The following is a 23,708-nucleotide window of genomic DNA, read 5'->3' as shown; positions in this document are numbered from 1 at the left end:
GAAGAAGAAGATGAAGTTAATCTGTAGTACTGCATGGTATACATGTAGGCCTGTATGAAAGAAAAGGGGCGTTACAGAACAACCAACTCGAGCTATATAGGGTAAAAATATGATACTTTTACTTCTTAACAGTGTGTGGATGAAACAAAAAGTAACATTGAATTACACGTGTTTAAATGTTCTCACCTTTTCAAAACAGACGTAACATGACGTGAATTTGAACGAATGTTTGGAATTTGTCTGCCCATTAAACTCATTCGCAAAATTGAATGACTCAAATACCCATTTCGGCCGGGGATGGTGAATTTGAAAGAACGTATAGAGTACCTGCCAATTTGAGTACCCTTTCTACAAATTCGAAAGCCACATGTGCAAATTTCATTGATCGAAATGCTAAATTGAACGCTCAAGTTGCAATTTTGAAAGACAGACTGTGCGATAACGAGGGTTTCTGCTAAATTGAATGAACATCTCAATCATCCAGGTCTATGCACCAACATCTACTGCATCTGATGAAACCATGGAAGACTTTTATGGTCAGCTCCAAGATACTCTTGACAAGATTCCAAACAAAGATGTTCTTGTGATAATGGGAGATTGGAATGCAAAAATTGGCAAATCAGAGACCAAGTCTAAGATCATCGGAAAATATGGATTGGGAGGAAGAAATGAACGTGGAGATAGTTTGGAAGATTTCTGCCAAGCTAATGATCTGATTGTTGGAAACACTTTCTTCCAGCAGCACCCCCGAAGACTCTGGACGTGGAAGAGCCCCGGGGACAATGTGAAAAACCAGATTGACTATATCCTCGTTAAAAGAAGATGACGCTCTTCATTGCTCAGTGTTCGGACAAGACCGGGTGCAGACTGTGGGAGTGACCACCAGCTTCTGGTTGCACAGCTGAAACTAAAGCTCAAAGCAAAGAAGAAAGAGACACCACCATTAAGGTTTGATGTAGACAACATACCGGAACAGTACACTGTTAGTGTGAGCAATAGATTTCAGGCACTTCTTCAGATTGATGACGAAGAGCTGTCTCCCAATGAACTATGGGAAGGAATGAAAGACGCAGTGTTAAGCACAGCTAAGGAGATCATCCCAAAGAAGAAGAAGAAGAAGCAACCATGGTTATCTAGAACAACATTAGAACTTGCTGACAAGAGACAGGATGCTATAGGAAGAGAGGGGATATGGCTGAGTGGCGAAGACAACACAAAGAAGTGTCAAAAGCAGTTAGAGCTGATCAGCGTGCTTTCGTTGAGAGAAAATGTCAGGAGATGGAGAGAGCAGGGAGTGATTCTAAGAGGGTGTATGCTCTGGTCAAAGAAGTTACTCAAAAACCATCAGCAAGGTCAGATGTCATCAATGATAGATATGGTACCACCCTAACAGACAGCAAAGATATAAAGAACAGATGGGCAGAGTACTGCGATGAGCTTTACGAGCAGAAGACCCAAGTGGACTCCACCAACAGCAACCTAGGGGGAACAAGAATTAGAACCACCCCCGTTATTGGAGGAAGTGCGCCAAGCAATGAGAGAAATTAGGAATATATGGGAAATCACCAGGATGGGATGATATCCCAGGCGAGTTATGGAAAGCCTCTGGTGAGGAAGGCATAAACATCATTGTGGAAACTCTGTGACAGAATCTGGAAGAATGTGGAATGGCCCGAGGACTGGGGAAGAGCGGTCTTAATATCCCGATACCTAAAAAAGGAAATGTAAAGGAGTGCTCAAACCACCGCACCATTAGCTTGATAAACCATGCCAGCAAAATACTACTCAAGATCATCAACAACAGAATGAAACTGCAGACGGAAAATGAGATAGCTGAAGAGCAGGCTGGTTTTAGAGCAGGAAGAGGCACGAGAGACCATATCATCAACATCAGAAACATCATCGAGAATTGCCGAGGACACTCTTTACCACTCTACCTGTGCTTTATTGATTACAGTAAAGCCTTTGATTGTGTCTGTCATGCAAAATTATGGAACACTAAGAGAGAAATGGGTTTTCCTAGCCATATAGTGAAGCTCATCAGCAAGCTGTATGAAGATCAAGAGTCTACAGTACGAACAAGCAGAGGTGACTCAGGATGGTTCAAGATTGGTAGAGGTGTCAGACAGGGATGCATACTATCGCCCCAGCTTTTCAACATCTATGCTGAATGGATTATGAGAGATGCCCTGGGAGATTTCTTTGGTGGAGTGACAATAGGTGGCCAACGGGAAACAAATCTCAGGTATGCAGATGACACCACCCTGGTTTGCAACAACAGAAGAGAATTGGTGGATCTACTCAGAGCAGTGAAAATAGCAAGTGAAGAGAGGGCCGGGGGTAATGCTGAATAAGATCATGGTTGTAGATGGAGAACGGAGTTTTGCAGATGGTGTCTTTTCTCTAGATGGTGATGTCATTGATGAGGTGGAAAGCTTCGAGTTCCTGGGCTCCATCATAGACACAAAAGGGGACTGCTCACAGGAGATTAAACGAAGACTAGCAATGGCCCGGAATGTGGTACAGAGTATGACAAAGCTTTGGAAAAGTAAACTCCCTTCCTCCCTCAAGGTCCGGCTACTAAGATCTACAGCCTTTGCCCTGGCATCATATGGCTCAGAATCCTGGACAATGAGGTCAGCAGACAAGAAGAGACTGGATTCGTTTGAGATGTGGTGCTATCGTAGGATACTGAGGATACCATGGAAAGAAAGAAGAACAAATACATGGGTGCTAGAGGAGCTTGGAGTGGAAAAGAAACTACGGGCTTATTATTGTGGCCAGAAAATTGACATAATTAATTTGGCCATGCTACCAGACATCACTGCCTTCAGAAAACAATCATCCAGGGAATTAATGGTTGAGGGAAAACGTAAAAGAGGAAGACCTGCAGCAAGCTGACTTGATAACATCAAGCAGGTGACTGGAGCAAGCATTACAGAGGCTACCAGAGCTGCCGCTGACCGCAGACAATGACGTTCTCTCATCCGAACCACACCTGCATATTTGTATGGTACGTGACTAGAGAGAGAGAGAGAGAATGAACCTTCTATCAAATGGAATGACAACAGTGCGAAATTGGATGGGAACACCTATACTAATTACGTGCCTATAATAAATAGATTTTATTTTTAGTACACACTCCCTCGACCTATTCACAATGATGATAGTGGCTACTTGTATAGCGCTCAGGTCCACCTTTCAGTGCTCATGGCGCTTCAAAAATGAAAAGATAGATTATTATGTACAATATACATGATCAAACATGACAACAGAGAATAAAATGGCAAACAACAAACATACCAGATAAAGAATACAATATTGTTCTGAACATTACATTACTGACTTGTGTTATAAGCATGGCTCGACACTAACTTTTTTGTTTGGTGGCCCGATGGGGCCACCAAAATCCTAAATATCAAATTTTTGGTGGCCCGAGAGAAAAATTTGGTGTCCCGAAAAAAAACAATAAAAAACGTTAAAAGTCCTTTTCTTTAATGAGTCAAATATTTAAGTTTTATGATAGCAAGAATTAGAAGTTGGACATATCTACTCATGAATAAACTTCAACAAACTTGCAACACTCACTCTCAGGGCACTCATTCAGTCCTTTTCATCCATCCTTTAAACAAATTTAACTGCTAATTTCCGGCGCAAAAAGTTACGGATTTATTGACATACTTTTCAAAAACTTTTGGTGGCCCGAGGCGGGCCACCAAATTTGCCCTTTTTTGAAATTTGGTGGCCCGACTTTCATTTTTGGTGGCCCCGGGCCACCGTTAGTGTCGAGCCCTGTATAAGTAATACTATTACCCCTGCAGGCTGAAAGAGGTGCATCAAGTGTTCTTTCATTATGCTAAAAATATAACAATAGAGTTTGTAATTGTCTTTGTATTTTTCTTTATATTATTGTCACAAATAGGTAGATTCGCCTTTTTAATATTACCATGACTTAGAAAAATGACTAAACCATCATTATCTTCATCGTTATCAATATTGTCATTATAATTATGTTATACTAATAATCATCATTATGATTAGCATCATCATTGTTGATATCAAATAATGATGAAGCTAATGAGACGATTCTAATGCACTTTTTACGGCAGAAAAGACAGCTGGGGGAATACTAGCAGTTTTGTCTTCCCCCCCAAACCGTGGATGTAGCCTGTAACAGTTACTTGCTGAATAAGAACCGCAGCGCACTGTTATCTCTGTCATAAGATAAAAAAAAAAACATAATAGCGCCATCTCTCGTCGCACTAGTGCATAATATTACGAGAGATATCAAGATGTCGCTACTCCCAGCAGTCACACGAGCTGGACGGCGCATTTCTACCGTAAGTATCCAAATGTCTTGCTCGAAAAGTCCAAGGCTAGCTTCATTTGATTCTATGAAACTATGTACAAGTTGTTTTTGACCTACTGTCTCTTACATTCCCACGGCTCCAACGCTGCTGCCGTCGTCTTATGCAAGTTACCTTGCATGTTGTTCTGGTGAGTGGTTATGTCAACTCACAGTGTACGGTCACTGCTTGAAATATCTCGCCGGCCAGCTACTACAAACCGCACGTACCGGCTCGGGCTGGCTTGTGCGTGCTGCTATGCAGTGCAGTGGGGGCTTTTTATGGAGTGTCATGTGTGTGAGGCTAGGCTGGATGTTGTGTTACAGCCCATCGTAGAATTCTAGATTCTGATCTCAAGCTTTTATTCTTGCCAAGAATAATATAAATACGAATTATTGTCTTTTGAATATGTGCCTCCTCTCGAAAAAGCCATGCCTAGGGCCGGCCTAGGCTAATAATATGCCAGCTCGTAAGTTCGGCTAGACCCTAAAACCCAGGATGGCCCGGGCCTAACTCGCCGTAAGTTCTTCATGAAAATATCAAAGATTGTAGCCATCTTAAACGTTAAACGACTTAGCAATGCCGGGATTGGCAGTGGTTGGAAATAAATTACCAGAGGGGGAACTTCGAAGTAAATTAGAACTGGTCTAACCTGTTATAGAGTCTAACGTCAAGACACAGATCAGATGCAGATACAAATCATTTTAAATCTGGGCAGCCCACCACACCAGTGTACTGTAGTCTAGTGCCTAGTACTATAGCAGTAGGGCCCTACTGCATATGCATGCTATTTCTAGATTCACTGAGATCGGTAGAACTGAATTTATAGACTATCGCCATTTAACGACTAGCGACTTGACTGTTCTATCTATTATGAAGTCCAGTCCATGTTCTAATGTTTGACTCTTATACAAATAGTGTACCTCCTGTGATATAGTGTGATATGATCTTAAAAAATACAGAAACATTGACATTGTTCCACATCAGAACATTAGTTTATTGTATATTTGTAGGTGGTTTAACTTTACAGACTCTAGAAAATAAAATAGATATAGAATAAAAGCCCAATTTTCGGACACTTAAGCTTTTTTGCAAAATTTATTCAACTCAAATAATACTCTGCAAAATTATATCTATGATAATATATGTTAAGTAAATATATCAACCTACTTATTCCCAATATCGATTTTGTTAAACAGATCATAAAATTTCACAAAATCCCCAAATATTATCACCTTGTCAATTCCCCAAAATTTGGACACGCGCGCAATGTCAATACGCAGACAAGGCCGCTGAAAAATCCGCGCGCGCCATAGCTTGTTGGCGCAAGGTTGCATCGAGGTCGTTGTGGCGCCCGTTCGTATCCGAATTTTGGGGACTCTGCACTTGCATTTAGCCCCTGTACATTTATTTACTGCATCGGCACGTACGGAGATTTTGTTTTTCTTTTGTGTTTTTGAGGATACCATCACACTGAGCTTGCAATAAGCGAAATATCTCGCAACAGAACGGCGAAATTTTTCAATTTTTAGCGCTTTTTCGGCGACCCCGATTCTTTACACAGGATCTAATTCGCGCACGCTTTGGAAAAGTTGCGGCAATTCTGCGTTTTTGATGGCAAAATTTTGAATTTTAGATGGATTTTTGGAGGTGACTCAGGCATTTTCCTGTGATGAATGAGTGTGCCATTATGTGAAATGATGTGATATGCGTGTGTTGTGACAGTAGACTTTGCGGCCTTGTAAAAAGTGGTAAGTGTCCAGATTTTGGAGGCCGGTCAAAAATTGGGGTTCTTACTCTAGACCGAGACCTCTCACTATTCTTACTGCTAACACGCTGATTAGATGTATCGCGATATTGGTTCCGAAATTCAAGTGCTTGTGCCAAAATTTGACCACACTTAAAGAGGATACTAGCAAGAAGTCAAATGTTGGCAGTGAAATTTTGGATGGCTGACTTTACAGAAGCTTGTCTTACACACTTGACACCTTACCTACAGGATGCCTTAATGATTACTTTTCCCATTTTCCCTGTCGATGTAATGACCAGATCACATGAGACACAAAGGCATGCCATAGTCACATGACGACATATTTAGGAAATATACTGGAAGTGAGAACATAGGCCTACACTGTACATGTAGGATTGAAGATTGCCCCTCTTACTGTAATTGGGGTAATGATTTGTCATAAATATTGAAAATGACTACAAGTACACATTGTACATGGTAGCTTTTTTTTTTTCTAATAGAAGACATCAACACCAAACACTACTAAATGCAATTCTGTACCAATTGAAGGCATCCGTGAACTCTTTCCATGCCAGTTGGTGTTTACTGATCTGTACTTACACACTTTGTGGACTCGTATGCATTGTATGTAACTACAAACAGTAAATGTGACTCAACAGCCTACATACACATTTTGTGTGTATGTAGCTCTTCTCATAGTCACAGCACATGTTTTATAGGCTGTTGTATTGTGGCACCCTAGTGGGCTTGCCTTGTCAAAGTTTTATATGTTACAGCTGTGCAGTAGAGATAACATTGGCAGAGTACAAATGAAATACAATGTAGCATGTCCATACCAATATAAACTTTCCATTTTGTGTAAAATTTTGCATGAAGGATTAATGTTACCGTAATGGATGCTGCTATACAATTTGTAAAAATCTGCCTCCAGAGTATCAGCTGTGATAGGAGGTGGTCTATATACGCACTTATGTGTACGTTGTACTCCACATTGGCAGGTCAACAATGTCCACAAGCTGTCGAGGTGTGTGGCCCCATCCTGGACCCACCACCGGAGGCACATGTCCCTGTCGGAAGCCGTCGAGGAGCAGGATCTGGTCGTGATCGGGTCTGGACCTGGTGGCTACGTGGCTGCCATCAAGGCAGCACAGCTGGGACTAAAAGTGAGTTGCTCCTCCCTCATGCTGTGTTTTCAGAGAAATGACTGCTTCTTTGGAAACCGACTAAGATGTTCAAATTAACCTGTTGAGGACGAGTCCAGAGTATACAGGGGCAAGTGTCTGTGGGAAATGGGTGTTGTAGGAAAATCAGTCTGTCCTCAGTGGGTTAATGATTCTTGCACAGAGTTGTTTTTATCACACCTGTTTGAATCATTCATTTGAGTAAATATGCAGTACCCACTTTTGTAAGGGATATTAAAGAGCTATCACTGGCTATTAAGTGGAAGCACAGCAGTCTCATTGATGTGATGCTTGTCTCGCAATCAGGTCATGGGTTAGAATCCCACCCAAGTATGTATGCCAATGATTTCTTACTCTTACTTTAGACACTGAATAATCAGTGTTCAAAAACTGCAATATGTAAATCAGTTGCAAAGGAAATAAGATGGTTTTGATATGTGGACTGACATAGCCAGTCTTACTTGTATGTTATTATAGTAAACACATTTGTACATCTGTTGTGAAGCTTCAAAGAAATCGTAGTAAGGCATGATACAGCTACTACTGTACATGTATTTAACTTGATTTTTTTTTTTCATGTATGGGTGATTTTTCAGAGTTTCATGTATTTTTCATGTTACATAATTACAAGCATGTAAATTGTATTGATTGATTGAACAGTAACATGTACATGTACTCCATGCAATTCTCAGCTTAATATACATGTACTTTAGATGGCACATTGTCTAACAAATAGATGAAACACTGGCTATTTTACTTCAGAGAATACCTGCCACTGATTGCAAAATGTCATTTGAAACTTCTTTTTAAAGATTTGAACAGTATATATTTCTATGTTTTTGTCCAGATTTGTAAGTCTGTTGGTACATTGTTGTAGAAAGCATGCTATTGGGAACATGTGCATGTGTAGATACATCTATAGTCGGAGTAAGGAAGGGATATTTTGACATATGACTGGCTCTCATGTTTCCACAGACAACATGTGTGGAGAAAAATGACACCCTTGGAGGTACCTGTCTCAATGTGGGCTGTATCCCATCCAAGGCTTTGCTCAATAACTCACACCTCTACCACATGGCCACGTCCAAGGACTTCAAGAACAGAGGCATTGATGGTGGGTATACCTTCTGCATTTTGTACTATGTACAGCAGGTGAACTGTGCTAACATGTATCTAGCAGAGAACTCATGTAACACTCAAGTCTGATCAGTGGAGTTTGGATTTATTTCAGGCATCACTTACTGGAAAACATGATTGTCAGCTACAAATACTGCACAACATTGTTAACAGTGCCTTAAGCAGGGTGCTACATAACTTTATTTCACCACTTGCCTGGTCAGGCAAGCAGATTTTCAAATTTATTGCAAAACACATGCCCACAAAGAAAGTCCAAAATATAAGAAAATGATATAGAAAATCATGTGTTAGTCAAGGGCTTAATAAAACACAATCATCTCAATAAACAGACACATTGCTCTGCATGCATAAACACAATGGAGTAACAAACTTGGTCCGATCAAGTGTTGCCATTGCATTGCATTGGGGCTTCTTCAAAAAACAAGTGTTGGAAAGTTGCAGAAATGAAATATTAAGTGTGTTGCATCTCTAAACAGCCATTATCTTTGGGCTTGTGTATGGTTGACTTTGTGGGGTTTTGAGGGGAATAAGTGAAAGAAAGGTGGCGTTTAAATTTATTGCTTGCCCTATTCTGGCAAGCATTTGTATCATTGTTCAAAAACACTTGCCCAAATTTGATTTTCACTGGCCCCGGGCAATCGGGCAAATGCTCATGTAGCACCCTGCCGTAAGACATACAATTGTTACTGATACAATGTAATTGTAATAAGCGGAAACGTAGGAGACTCGAGCGCAAATGGCTTTCCAACGGTAAAAGTGAAATTGACAGGAAATTATTGTGTGCTCAGAAGAATGTGGTAAACTCCCTGCTGAAGAAGGCCAAACGATCTTATTACGTGGACCTCATCGAAGACTGTGGCGAAGATTCCAAACGGCTCTTCTCCGTTGCCAACCGCCTTCTCAATCGAAAGCAATCTTCACCATTACCGTCCCACACGGACAGTTCTGCAGTGGCCGAGACTTTCATCGATTACTTTCGGAAAAAGGTAGAGACTATCAGTAACAGTCTCTGTCCAGACGAATCGGCGCAGGAGCCCCTCACGACAGCTTCCCTTGAAACCCTGAAGCCCACTGATCCCGACGAGGTCCAAGCTCTTCTTCGCAGATTACCTCCCAAGTCATGTTCTTTAGATCCAGTCCCCACTGTATTGATAAAAGATTGTTCATCCATTTTCGCTCCTATTATTTCAATGATTGTGAACCTAAGTATTGATCAGTGTTACGTCCCCTCATGTTTGAAATCTGCATACATAACACCTCTTTTGAAAAAACCTTCCTTAGACCCAGATTCACTCCAAAATTACCGCCCCGTGTGTAACCTTCCATTTTTGTTTAAAATTTTGGAAAGGATTGTTTTCTCCAGACTTACAGATTATCTCTTGGTTAATACTTTATTTGATCCTTTTCAATCCGCATATCGTCCTTACCATAGCGTAGAAACCCTTCTCCTCAATGTGTCGAACTTCATCCTACAGGAAATGGATCGTGGAAATGTCACTGCTTTGATTTTACTTGATTTGTCCTCCGCCTTCGATACTGTTAATCATGCAATTTTGTTAAACACCCTCCAATCTCTTGGTGTAAAAGGTCAGGCATACGAATGGTTTAAATCTTACCTTTCATGCCATTCACAGGCAGTGTATGTCAACAGCTGTAAATCAAATGCTATGCCTCTCAAATGCGGTGTTCCACAGGGCTCTGTGGGCGGGCCCACCTTGTTTTCCATCTATCTTATTAGCCTGGGACACATATTGCGCCAGCACAAAATTAATTATCACATATACGCTGACGACATTCAATTGTATTTGTCTTTCAAACCTAACCAGGCCGATGCCTTACATGCTTTGAGTCAGCTTGAGAATGCAATGAACGATGTTTATTCATGGCTGAACTCACATTCTTTGAAATTGAATACGGATAAATCTGAGTTTTTAATGTTTGGTTCGAAGACACAATTAGGTAAACTTGACATTAATTTCATCTCTTTTTCCGGCATGTCAATTAGTGTGTCCCAAACCTGTCGCAACCTGGGTGTAATGCTAGATTGTAATATGACTATGTCTCATCAAGTTTCTAGCATTTGTAGATCTGTAAGATACCAACTTCGTAATATCGGCTTCATTAGAAAATATTTGAACCGCTCTTCTACCGAAAAATTAGTCCATGCCTTGATATCCTCTAGGCTCGATTTTGGAAACTCTGTCTTATTTAACTTACCACAAACTCAGCTCTCCATGCTACAGAGGCTTCAAAATGCGGCAGCACGCATCATCACACTATCCAAGAAGCACACTCACATCACCCCTATTTTGAGATCACTTCATTGGTTACCAGTCAAAGATCGCATTATTTTTAAGATTTTACTTTTGACTTTTCATTGCATTCAGGGCGCTGCTCCTCAGTATAACATTGACTTACTCCATAATTACATCCCTGCTAGATCTTTACGCTCATCCAACTCCGGTTCTCTAATAATTCCAAGATTCACTACAATATGGGGCACACGTGCCTTTGGCCATGCTGCTCCCACCTTATGGAATAACTTACCTTCAGCCGTTAAAAATTGTTCTTCATCAGACTCCTTTAAAAGCAGTCTAAAAACTCACTTGTTTAAAGCCTCAATTTGATTACTCATTACATGTACTTGATATTTGTATGTCTTTTACTTCGTCACTTTCTCTTCCTTCCGCGCCTAGAGCACTCTGCAGAGTGGATTTGGCGCTATATAAATCATATCAATTATTATTATTATTATAAGGTTTTAAGGCTCTTAGCAACGCTGCATACTGGCACTGGTCCGATTGTCCAGACCCAGTAAAAATCACTATCCGACCAGTGACTTTTTCAGGAATGAACCAGTAAAAAATAGAAAAACTGGGAACCTACTGGTCCGACAGAATGGTGGGACCAGTAGAAAATATAGTTTATTGTGCAGCCCTGCTCTAAGGTAAGGAGAGAACATCACTTTGATAATTTATGTGAATGATATATAATGCAATGGTCAAAACAACACTTCTTTCCTGTTTTCTACTGCAGTTGGAGAGGTGAAGCTAAACTTACCACAGATGATGGGACAGAAGTCTGATGCAGTTAAAGCGCTGACGAATGGTATCGCACATCTCTTCAAGCAGAATGCCGTAAGTCACTTTGAATCATCCTCAGACTTCGGAAGTAATAGGGAAGCTATGGAGGGTATCATCCAATGCTTAGAGACAAGCAGCATCAAAGCATCGTCAAAGTGGATCAGTTTACTTCTTTTTGACACTGATTATTTTTGACAAAAAATAGGCTGTATGGGGTTTCTGTATCTACATTTCTGTCTGTTTCTTGTATATCTGGAACTAATGGAAATGAGAGCAGGTGTACAATGTACAATGTACAATGTAGATCATGTGCTAATCTTATAGTGGTTTTGTAATATAGCCATGATTAAAAGATAAAACGAATACAATAAAGTTAACTTTGATTTGCCTGCAGTATTCATTTCTGTCTGACAGGGACAGTCTAATGATCACATGTTCTCATTCAAATATTACTCCCCCCCCCCCCACCCCAGGATCACAACTGGAATTCACGTAGAGAGCATAGTGATAACCAGCATTGTGTAGTCATGTCTACTATTATCAAATAACATCCAGATGCACTGTGATGTAGAGAGGCAGTGGAGAATCCACTGCTTTGTCATGGAGACGGACCCCTGTCAAGTATAGTGATTGATCTTGTTGAGCAATCAAGCCTACATTTCTACATTGGCTATATGGTTTTGCCATGTTGATGGAGGAGGACAAATAGCTGACCAGCCAGCCCAAACCTTTCCCCTTTCAGGTCACCAGGATCCAGGGGCACGGCAAGATCACAGGACCCAACGAGGTGGCGGTACTGCACCCGGATGGCAAGATTAAAGAGGTGGTGAAGACGAAGAACATCTTGATTGCCACGGGCTCAGAAGTGACACCCTTCCCAGGAGTTGAGGTGAGTCCAGTGGACAGTCATGAGCCCTTCTAATGCCAGGCATTAGGGTTTGTATGACTCATCTTAGGGTATTGGAGGCACTATTTGTCATGTTTTATGTATTCTGTAGTTGAAGCATGTGCAAAAGGATCAATGTGTGTCCATCAATTAGACTTTGTAATTTGTTTGTGGTAAGCATTTACTCTAGTCTCCCTTTCGCATATAGTTTAAATATTTCGATGCTGGAAGTTGGGTCCATATTCCATTTCATTTATTTCCACATCCTGATAAAACACATTTACAAAGAATATAGGAATTAGATACAATACAGGAAAAATGTTCAACTTAAAACGTATACACATATACTGGCCATACAAGTTGTACGCAACATGCAAATGAATGAGTTGATCTTTTTCACCCACTTGCAACATGGGGAGTTCATGCGTGGTCACACTTTCGGTGTTCTTTTGTACACTTCTGGTAATGCACAGTTACTTTGCAGCAGGCATTGGCAGAGCGTATATGCAGTATTCGCATCAAAAATTTTTCTTGAAAAGACATTTTGAAGTTGGTGCCTGCATTTGTACATGGAGTCACATGATTGCTGCATAATATATTATCTTGTGTATTGCTTCCTCCTCTACCAGGTTGATGAGAAGACAGTGGTGTCGTCAACAGGGGCTCTCTCCCTGGAGAGAGTACCAGATCACATGGTCCTCATCGGTGGGGGCGTCATTGGCTTAGAACTGGTAAGGGCAACGGTGCCTTTGTGGAAAGTCCATTGTTGCTAATATATCATTGCATCGTGTATCACTAGATCAAACTCTACCGGGTTATTGCAACTGATTGACAAATTACCCTACATCAACAGAAATAAGCACTGAATTGATCAATGTTTTAGTAGTAGCCATGACAAAAGAAATTGACAAATTGCCCTACATCAACAGAAATAATCACTGAATTAATCAGTGTTTTAGTAGTAGCTATGACAAAAGAAATCTCCATTAATTTTCATGTATTGTGAGTTAAATTTGTGAGCAATTTAAGATTATGCATTGAGGTAGGTTGTATCCAATATGATTCACTATTAAAGTAAATAGAGTATCTGAGGAAGGTCTTTTCTTTGTACTTTCCTACTGACACTGCAAATGATGCAAATCGTGACAGAATTCACTCATTTTACTTATTTCAAAGAAATAAGGTTTTTTACTTGTCAGTAGGAGATTTGTGGAAGTAATGAAAATGTCAACCTATCACACTTGCATGTGCATGTGGGATCAATATGAAAATCAACTTGAACATGGAATCAAGTTTCATTCTATGATTCTGAGATGAAACAAAATATAGCAGATGCATGAATAATTATTCATTAACTCATATTTAGATTTATGGTCACTTACAACCATAGATTTGTTGTCAAAAATGACTGGCTTTATGTGCTGCTATTATCATTATTGTTTTTCTCCCATGCCAGGGTTCAGTATGGCAGCGTCTGGGGGCAAAAGTCACAGCAGTCGAGTTTCTGGGTCACATAGGTGGAGTTGGAATCGACATGGAGATGGCGTGAGTAGATGACTTTGTTCAAATCCCAGAGCCCATCTTTTCCTAATCTGAAGCAGTGAGCTCTCTCTGAGGTTGCTTTGTCTATAACAGTATTGGGCTGTGCTCTCTCTTTGGCTACTTAATGATCCAGTAGTGTGGGAATACCATGGAGTGGGAAGGCTAGCTCAGCTCGGATATCTTTGAGAATCACTGTCATGAATTTATCATAGATCTCTATGGAAGTGCACACACAGCCAAAGAATCTTGAGTGGAGTTGACTGTGACCGATGAGCATACAAATATGCTTTGATGCACATATTGGCTGATGGGTGCTATACATATCCGTGGCTTTTGAATGTACCCCAATGGGCAGTGAAAGAAGATGATTTCAGTCAGGCCACCCATGTCCCCCTATGCTACCAGGTCGTTATGAATGCCCCTGGATGTATGATGTATTGACAATGTCAATGATATATTGCCAAGATTTGAAATTAATTATGGAGAGTAACCAGGGAAAGAAATTCTAAATTCTAAATAACATTTTTATGCCTCCGCCAACGAAGTGGCCGGAGGCATTATGTTTTCGGGTTGTCCGTCCGTCCGTCCGTCCCGTTTTGTTTTTGTCGATATCTCAAGAACCGTGTGGTCGTTTTACATCAAACTTGGTACGAGGGTATATCCTGGGGGGATAATACTTTGTTTGGATTTTAGGGTCACAGGGTCTAAGGTCAAAGGTCACAGGTTATTTTGTGAAAAAAAAGGTTGAAAATTCATGTTTTTCTCCATATCTCGCAAATGGTTCAAGGTATCTTCATGAAACTTAGTATATATGCTTGTTCCAATGGGCAGTGATTATCTAGGGAAGTTGGGGGTCATGGTTCAAAGGTCAGGGGTCAAAGGTCAAGGTCAACTCAAAATATCACTACTTTCCTTATATTTATGCAATGCCTTTTTTTTTATGCCTCCGCAACGAAGTGGCCGGAGGCATTATGTTTTCGGGTCGTCCGTCCGTCCGTCCGTCCGTCCGTACGTCCGTACGTCCGTCCGTACGTCCGTCCGTACGTCCGTCCGTACGTCCGTCCGTACGTCCGTCCGTCCCGTTTTGTTTTTGTCGATATCTCAAGAACCGTGTAATGGTTTTACATCAAACTTGTTATGAGGGTATATCCTTGGGGGATAATACTTTGTGTGGATTTTAGGGTCACAGGGTCAAAGGTCAAAGGTCACAGGTTATTTTGTGAAAAAAAGATTGAAATTTCATGTTTTTCACCATATCTCGCAAATGGTTCAAGGTATCTTCATGGAACTTAGTATATATGCTTGTACCGATGGGCAGTGATTATCTAGGGAAGTTGGGGGTCATGAGTCAAAGGTCGGGGGGTCAAAGGTCAAGGTCAACTTCTCAAAATATCACTACTTTCCTTAAAATGCAATATGCCTGAAGGGGTTTTTTTTTTAAACTTGATGTATGGCATGTATTACCCAATATATATTTTTGGGGAAGTTTCTTGCCAAAAGGTCAAAGGTCAAAAGGTCAAAGGTCAAGTGAAAGTGCTAAATTGCACTTTTTCCTCCATATCTCGAAAGTAACTCAAGGTATCATCATGAACATATTTATGCATGTTCAACCTAACAGTGATTCTCTTTGGAACTGTGAGGTCAAAGGTCAAAGGCCAGGTTTAGATAATGCTATTTTCCCATTTGATACTGAAATTATACTTTTTCTCAATACCTTGAAAATTACTCAATGCATAAACTTATAAAAGGGTCAAAAGTCAAGTAAAAATCATCAGTTCCCCAAATACCTGCACTTTGACATTTTAATCATTCATCCAATTGAACCTAGTTCTAGGAAAGTGAACATTCAGCACATTTGTGTCAAACCTGTCATTTTAATATTTTGCCAATTGTGTGAAACTGTCATCACACATTGTCAAGACATTGTACTATAGACCTATTAGGAGAACCATGCATTATGGCGGAGGCATATCAGTAGCCGTAGCGATATATCTAGTTTTTTTATACCCCCGCCAAACGAAGTTTGAAGGGGGTATATAGGAATCAGCGGACGGTCGGGCGGTCGGGCGGTCGGTCGGGCGGTCGTGCGGTCGGGCGGTCGGGCGGTCGGTCCATTGCAAATCTTGCGTCGCGAACTACTTCCTCAGTTTTCAACCGATTCCCATAAAACTTGGCACAGATGTGTGCCTTGGGTTGTAGATGTGCAAGACGTATTTTTTGACAGTACCCAAAAGTACGTTGCCATGGTAACAGCATATTATGGGCAAAAATGGGTACAAATCTTGCGTCGCGAACTCCTCCCACAGTTTTTGATCAATTTTTATGAAATTAGGTACAGATGTTCATCTGAATATGTTAATGTGCAAGACACATATTTCCGCAGTGGCAAAAAGTGCGTTGCCATGGTAACGGCATGTTATTGGTAAAATATAGGGCAAAATGCTTCATGGCAAAACTGCTTCATCAGTGTTCTTCCAATTCTCATGGAATTCATATTGAATGTTTGTCTTAGGATATAGGTCAGCATGACACATTTCTTGACAGTGACAAAAAGTATGTTGCCATGGTAACAGCTCACATATTATGAGCCAAAATGATGGAAAATTTTGTGTTGCAAACTACTTCCTCAGTTTTTGCCCAATTTCCATGAAACTTGGTACAGATGTGTGCCTTTGGTTGTAGATGTGCAAGACGCATTTTTCGACAGTACCCGAAAGTACGTTGCCATGGTAACGGCATATTAATGGCAGAAGATCAAGGAAAGATCTTGCGGATTTAACTACTTCCTCAGTTTTTTGACCAAAGCTTATGAAATGTTGTTTTGACCAAAGCTTATGAAATGTTGTTTGGCGGGGGTATAACCAGTCGCTGTAGCGACATTTCTAGTTTTTTTTTTAACTTGATGTATACATGTATTACCCAATATTTATTCTGTCGGAAGTTTCTTGCCAAAAGGTCAAAGGTCAAAAGGTCAAAGGTCAAGTGAAAGTGCTGAATTGCACTTTTTCCTCCATATCTCAAAAGTAACTCAAGGTATCATCATGAAACTTACATATTTATGCATGTTCAACCTAACAGTGATTCTCTTTGGAACTGTGAGGTCAAAGGTCAAAGGCCAGGTTTAGATAATGCTATTTTTCCATTTGATACTGAAATTATACTTCTTCTCAATACCTTGAAAAGTACTCAATGCATAAACTTATAAAAGGGTCAAAAGTCAAGTAAAAATCATCAGTTCCCCAAATACCTGCGCTCTGACATTTTAATCATTCATCCAATTGAACCTAGTTCTAGGAAAGTGAACATTCAGCACATTTGTGTCAAACCTGTCATTTTAATATTTTGCCAATTGTGTGAAACTGTCATCACACATTGTCAAGACATTGTACTATAGACCTATTAGGAGAACCATGCATTATGGCGGAGGCATATCAGTCACCGTAGCGATATATCTAGTTCAACATCTTATATTGTTACATAGTCATCATCATTGTATTATGTAGATGTAAATCCATAGTAAAATTAGAGACAGAAAAGCAGTGCATGATATCATGAGATGACTGTGCACAAAGTGCAAAAGCTGCATTGTTATTGTGATGATGCTGCGAGAAAGGTTGCCATGGAAAATCAAAGTTTACATTATTTGTTCTTTGAGTACTGGGGCCAACCAACATAATTTGTCAGATGATAATTTGGCTGTCAGAAACATACTGAATGATCTAGTCCTAGGAATGGAGTAGCTGCAGTGGACTCCCATTATAAGAAGTCCTTGGGACTGGCAGCTTTCTTTCGTTATATCGAAATTTTGTTATAACTGAACAAATAAACAATTGAAATACATAGAGTGGATAATGTTGCGGCATGAATTTTTACTTCATTGTAACCGGAATTTCATCATAACCGGGAGTGCACGGGAGTGCACTGTATTTTGGGCAGGTAATAAGTCCCCTAACGGTATGCCAGACCCTTTGATGGAATGATTTTTGGAATCCCTCCCCTACAAGTCATCACCTAGAAATGTTTCCAAAGTGACTTCAGCAGTTCAGGGTTCAGTCACACCATTTCTCTTCATACCACCGTGGTCACACAAATGAGATGGAAAGTAATAGATGACACATAGAAGAAGTAAATGATCTTTTTGTATTTTGTAGGAAGAACTTTCAGAGGATTCTCTCCAAGCAAGGCATCAAGTTCATGCTCAACACCAAAGTGATGTCAGCATCACGCTCCGGCGATGACATTATGGTGTCTGTGGAGTCTGTCAAGGACCCAAACAAGAAGGAGGAACTGGCCTGCGACACATTACTTGTCTGCATCGGGCGTCGGCCTTACACCAGCAACCTTGGTCTTGAGGTTAGATAATATTTGTCTCTCTTCTTTTCTCAACAATCTATCTTATAAGCGGAGTTTGTTTTGTAAAGCTGCCAAAAGGCTTCCTGAAAACTACAATATTCCTTATGTCCAGATATAAGACTATAGATATCTCGCTGATTTAGGGAATTACTTTTGCCCATTGAGTGGCATGTTACAAAAAAGAATTTCCTTGGCGGCTCTTTGCAATTGCCTTGCCTTTTGGAACATGTATGTTAATGTTGGCAGCCCTGATTTTGAGTGATTTTAGTTTGAATTCGAGAGTTCATGGCTCATTCTCAGCTCATTCAGATTAGTATTTAGCAGTCATCCAAGCTAGTGTGCTATTGCACAATTGATGTGCTTGTGTCAAATTTCAGTATTGTATTTTGCATTACATCATAGTTCTTTGGGTAATGCATTGTATTATGTGACTGGACAAAATGTGAATTGTGTGTAAGGATGTCTTTTGTTTTAAAGAAGTGAATACACGCAGAGAAACATTGGGATGTTTGTCTTTGAAGTTGACTATAGGCAATTTCAAAGAAGTTTGGGAGAATCCTAATCTCACATCATCAGTGTACCATCTGCAGTCTCTATTGTTAGTACATGTACAAAGTAGTAATCCCACAGAGACATACATTAATTACTCTGAAAGCCCCTGAAAGGTGTCATGAGCATCCCCCGGTTATGAAGTACAATTCGTGGAATTGCTTTCATTTTTTATTCCTGAACCTACTGATTGGGTGATTTGACATTCTGCACATTGCTCAACTTCCTCGAGAGTAATCTTCAACTTAGAAGACTCGAGCTGGTGAAGGGAGCTCTTCAAACTGGGCTGCATTGTCTAATGTTTCCTGTATTTCGTTATGCCATCAATGAGATAGTAAATTCTGATATTGCTGCTATTTCATCATGTCTTCATGTCGCACAGAAGAGGAAAAAATGCTTCTGTTGGTTATTCATGTTGTCGTCCTGCTTTTGCTTTCCAGGAGTTGGGAATTTCCCTGGATGAGAGGGGTAGGATACCTGTGAACGCCCGCTTTGCCACATCAGTACCAAGGTATGTAGCCAAAGTGGTGGAGAAAGGAAAAAGATGCCATTGCTTTCACTTCTTTCTCTGCTCCTTCTCTCCCCCCCCCCCTCCTTCCACACCCACCCTTATCTCTGTCTCTCTCCTGTCTCTGCCACACATACCCATTAACCCTGATAGCTCTCTTTATACTTCATGCAGAGGATATATTTCTTTGGAAAATATATGCTGGTTCAGAAGATAAAGAGAATGCTGTAATCTTCTCTTTTTTGTCATCCTGTTCGCTGTAGTTATGGTTGTGTACTTTCTTGTGGTCCTTTTGACAAAAAAAAAAACAAAAGAAAAAAGAAAAGGAAATTCACCCACTATGATATACATGTGTACCATGTTATGTAAAATGAATGTGTCATATTGTAGTGTTGTGTATTAAAACTATCAATCATTCATTGTGTTGTATTATCTATGTATATAGAATGGTGTGTTCTTTCTGATGGGTTTAGGCAATATGTGCAAGTGTCAGTCCTAGGGAAAGCAAGAAGTGCAATGACCGTTCTTTGATAAAATGGAGAATATGAAAGTCAACCTCATGCATCTTAGAAGTTGACAGCTATAGTACGGAGGTGCCAAGTCTTTGTGATTCAGCAGGAAACTACCTGAAATACGAAAACTCTCTCCATATCTTGACAAAGGGAGTATCAGACGCCTCCTGAAGTGGGAATAAGTTTTGTCCGTTGAGATGTTTGTAACATATTTGTATCTCCTTGAAAACTTTCCAGAATCTCCTGGATTTTGGTATATGAATGAATGTTGATAGCCCTGTTAGCATTGAAAAAACCCTAAGCACAGGCTGTGCCAGATACTATATGTAAAAACTCATGCTGGTGAGCATAGTTTCTCATTTTGTGGACCAGTTAGCATGCTCATCACCCTCAGTGTCAATTTTAAAAAGAATCTCTAAAAGTTCCTACGTTCTTTTTGACTTTGTCATTGAGACAATTTTACCTTTTACTGCACATTGATCAGTTTGATCAGAAATGCACTCTTCAATGACTGCTTTATTAGTACAAACTAATAATTGTGTGGTCATTTTCTTTCCCCTCCCCCGTAGCGTGTTTGCCATTGGTGACTGCATCCATGGGCCGATGCTTGCACACAAAGCCGAAGATGAGGGTATCATCGCAGTGGAAGGCATTGCTGGTGGGCCAGTTCACATTGACTACAACTGCGTACCGTCGGTCATCTACACGCACCCCGAGGTAGCCTGGGTGGGCAAGACGGAGGAGCAGTTGAAGGAAGAAGGCATCAAGTACAAAGTGGGCAAGTTCCCCTTTGCCGCCAACAGCAGGGCCAAGACAAATGGTGAGGAGGGCAGTCAGATGTGGGGATGGGGGGTGCATTTTCATCAGGCATGTTGTCAAATATTTTTTCTGACAAACTGTTTAAAGCTACTGAAATCCTTGCATCTGACTGGCTGAGAGCAGATATAATTTAAACAAGCTCAAGCTACTATCCACATCATTGCATGCTGTAGTTATAAGTGTGAATTTAATGTGGATATTCAAGGTTTTTTCTACTCATTGGGTGTAAGGCAGTGAAATTAAATATAAGCTGTGTTCAGTGATTAGCTCTGTTTTTGATTAATGACAGAGAGAATTGATGTCTTACAAAGTGGTTTTGAAACATAGGGTATTAGCCAATATCTGTCTTTGACTTTTAATTTAATCTGTAGCCCTTTCTGTGCTTTGTTAACTGATTGATGCGCAAGCTTGAGGGCTTTCTTCACCAATAGACAAAGATGTCTGGAAACTAATTGCCCGTGAAAAGGGATTACCTAATCTCCCAAATCTCTATTGTGTCACCATGGCTTCCCTGTTGGACTATTAAGGCACACTGCTACACCTGATGAATGGGTTTGCTAACTTTGCAAATTAGTTAAGTTTGGATGGATTACTGACTGCTGATGAAAGAGCCTGAAAAGTTCAGCTGAGGGCATGGACACATAAAGGGTTAAGTAAAGTCAGATGAGTACATCACTTGGGGAAAGGTAATTTCTCAAGTTCTTAACCCATTGAAGACTAGTCCTGCATATACTCGGGCAGGTGTCTATGGGACATGTGTGTTATATCAAAATTAGTCCATCAATGGGTTGAAATACCCAAGTGTGCTTGATAAGGTGAAAATTGTATAGCATCCAGTGTGGGTGACACAACATTTGCTCCTGCGACATTTGCTCCAGTTCTATTTTCTCCAAGTACTTAGGGTTTGTAGGTTAAAGTGAAAACTAAGTTTCGGTAAGTGCTTGAGAACCAGTCTAGCACCATTTCATTTTTACTTGCAATATATCGAAAGAGTCCACTAAGAAACTTACCTGGCTGACGCGGTTTGCCGGAATGATGTGTCGGTTTGGAGTATTTTTAGAAAAATAATAATAGTAGGAAAACCGACTTTTATTCCAGAAGGCTCCAGACTAACTCGGTCTCGGGAAAAATTCGACCCTACTTCAGACAAATCACACTCAGTAAGTGATCGCCACATACTGGCCACTGCATACTACCAAATGAGGCCTAACTGAATAAATGGACAGGAGAGTGTGTGCTAACGTAATCCTGTACAAAACAAAACAAAAATGACAGCGCGCGGTCTAGAGTTGCTGAGACGCGCGGTCTTTGGAGTTTTTGTTGTTGTTTATCAAGCGCCTTTGGTTGTTTTAGAGGTGCTTGATAGCCGCACACTAATTTTGCATGCGCGCAAAAGAGGTTTTTGATGCGCGCATTGTAACAACTCGGACCATTACTGCGAGTAGCCAGAACACGAAGTGCTAGTTTATACAGGCCGCTCCCATAGGACAACACTGTACAATCAGAGGGACAACCATTACAACTCATCCCGTCGTCAAAGCGAAGCCGAGTAATCCCCGAGTCCGAGTTTAGCCTGACCCCGTTCGGGTAAGTTCTGAGACTGAACCTTTTTGGTTAATATTTCGCATTTTCGTCGTTACCCATCGAATATCTTGTAATAACATCGTTATCCTGCACATTTCCTAAGCATACGTTCACATTTGGGAGCGAAATTTGACAACTTTTGCAGGCGTACCAGAACTTTGTTTGGGCTTTAAGTGTGATGTGTGGATTAGAGGTAGGGTTATAGTTTTGGGTAGGTTTTATGTTTGGCGTGGTGTGCTGATAATTCATTGGAGCATCTGTCGCAGAAGCAAATGTCATGGGGCATCATTATGATACGTTGCTCATTCATTTTAAATTGTTATTTGTTTTCTTTCATGTCCTTGCAGCCGATACCGATGGCCTGGTGAAGATGCTGGGTGATGCAGAGACAGATAGGATTCTGGGAGCACACATCATCGGTGCGGGAGCAGGGGAGATGATCAATGAGGCAGCGCTGGCCATGGAGTATGGAGCATCATGTGAGGACGTTGCAAGGGTCTGCCATGCACATCCGGTGAGTATCTTTCTTGGTGTTTCTTCTGTATCGCTTTCTCTCTCATCTCATCGGTTGGTGATAGCACTGATCGGGAGAGAGCCTCAGAAATGCAGATTTTTGTATGATTAGTCTTTGGCTTATTGCATACCTTTCCCATGGTCTTTTTATTTGTCAGTTGTTTATGTGGAAGCCATGCTGGTATATTCGTTTTCATCATATGTGAAATGGAGGGGATATTTGCTGTTTTATGTATTTGATTTGGTGATTATGCTTTGACTACAGAATATGATAGAATATAGTCATTCCTTTGTCATGCAACTACATTTGGCTGTTGTAGTGTTATTGCCAACGATTCATCGTAGCATGCATTCTTTTTGGTCGCTGTGATTGAGCTGTGTCATATTGCATCACATCACATGAAAACAAGACTGAAGTTTTAGATGTTATGGAAAGTTTCCACAGTAAAGACCATTGTGAGATGATTGTACAGAAAGCTTACTTGTCTATTTATTATTGTGTGTGTGTGTGCGTGTGTGTGTGTGTGTGTGTGTATGTGTGTCTCGTGTGTAGCAGCAGATGATCTTTTCGAAAGAATATGCGTGAACTGAAATACATATTGAACTTGGCTTTCTCTGTCATGTTCTCCTTACAGACCGTTTCCGAGGCATTCAGAGAGGCGAATATGGCAGCGTACATCGGGAAGGCGATAAACTTTTAATGCACCCCCCGCAGAATATTGTATAAAGTACCCCATAGAGGAACTAGTATTTTATTTCTACATATATAAAAGAATGAGAAGGCAAAAAATGGGTCTGTTGTGAACCTCTGAAGCATTTCAGCAGATTCAACAAGCTTGTGCTTCTGTGCCAAGTGATAGATATATATATGCCTTTGAACCAGAAACAGTTTTCATAGTTTAATCCTTTCACTTTCCATAACAAAGAAAAACAAATAAACAAGCA

At 40.6% G+C, this 23,708-nt stretch overlaps 1 protein-coding gene across 1 annotated transcript; it reads left to right on the top strand.

The window, feature by feature from the left end:
• The first annotated feature begins 4,285 nt into the window (after positions 1-4,285).
• Positions 4,286-23,708, top strand: LOC139718387 (dihydrolipoyl dehydrogenase, mitochondrial-like). Its single transcript, XM_071629856.1, has 12 exons — positions 4,286-4,340; positions 7,095-7,259; positions 8,253-8,391; positions 11,451-11,551; positions 12,240-12,386; positions 13,013-13,114; positions 13,840-13,928; positions 18,077-18,278; positions 19,268-19,338; positions 20,417-20,667; positions 22,598-22,764; positions 23,399-23,708. The coding sequence occupies exons 1-12, from the start codon at positions 4,293-4,295 to the stop codon at positions 23,462-23,464; spliced, it is 1,548 nt and encodes a 515-aa protein (XP_071485957.1). The 5' UTR covers positions 4,286-4,292; the 3' UTR covers positions 23,465-23,708.

Source organism: Diadema antillarum, unplaced genomic scaffold (assembly GCF_040938485.1).
Source record: "Diadema antillarum isolate AM-2024a unplaced genomic scaffold, OU_Dant_1.0 scf00000093, whole genome shotgun sequence".
NCBI classification, from domain to species: Eukaryota; Metazoa; Echinodermata; class Echinoidea; order Diadematoida; family Diadematidae; genus Diadema; species Diadema antillarum.
Note: the sequence above shows the minus strand (reverse complement) of the source record. Positions and strands in the feature narration are given on the sequence as shown.

Coding starts and splice junctions, on each gene's coding strand:
- LOC139718387 (XM_071629856.1), top strand. CDS start 4,293: ATGTCGCTACTCCCAGCAGTCACACGAGCTGGACGGCGCATTTCTACC. Junction 4,341..7,094: donor CTGGACGGCGCATTTCTACC/GTAAGTATCCAA, acceptor CCACATTGGCAG/GTCAACAATGTCCACAAGCT. Junction 20,668..22,597: donor CAGCAGGGCCAAGACAAATG/GTGAGGAGGGCA, acceptor ATGTCCTTGCAG/CCGATACCGATGGCCTGGTG.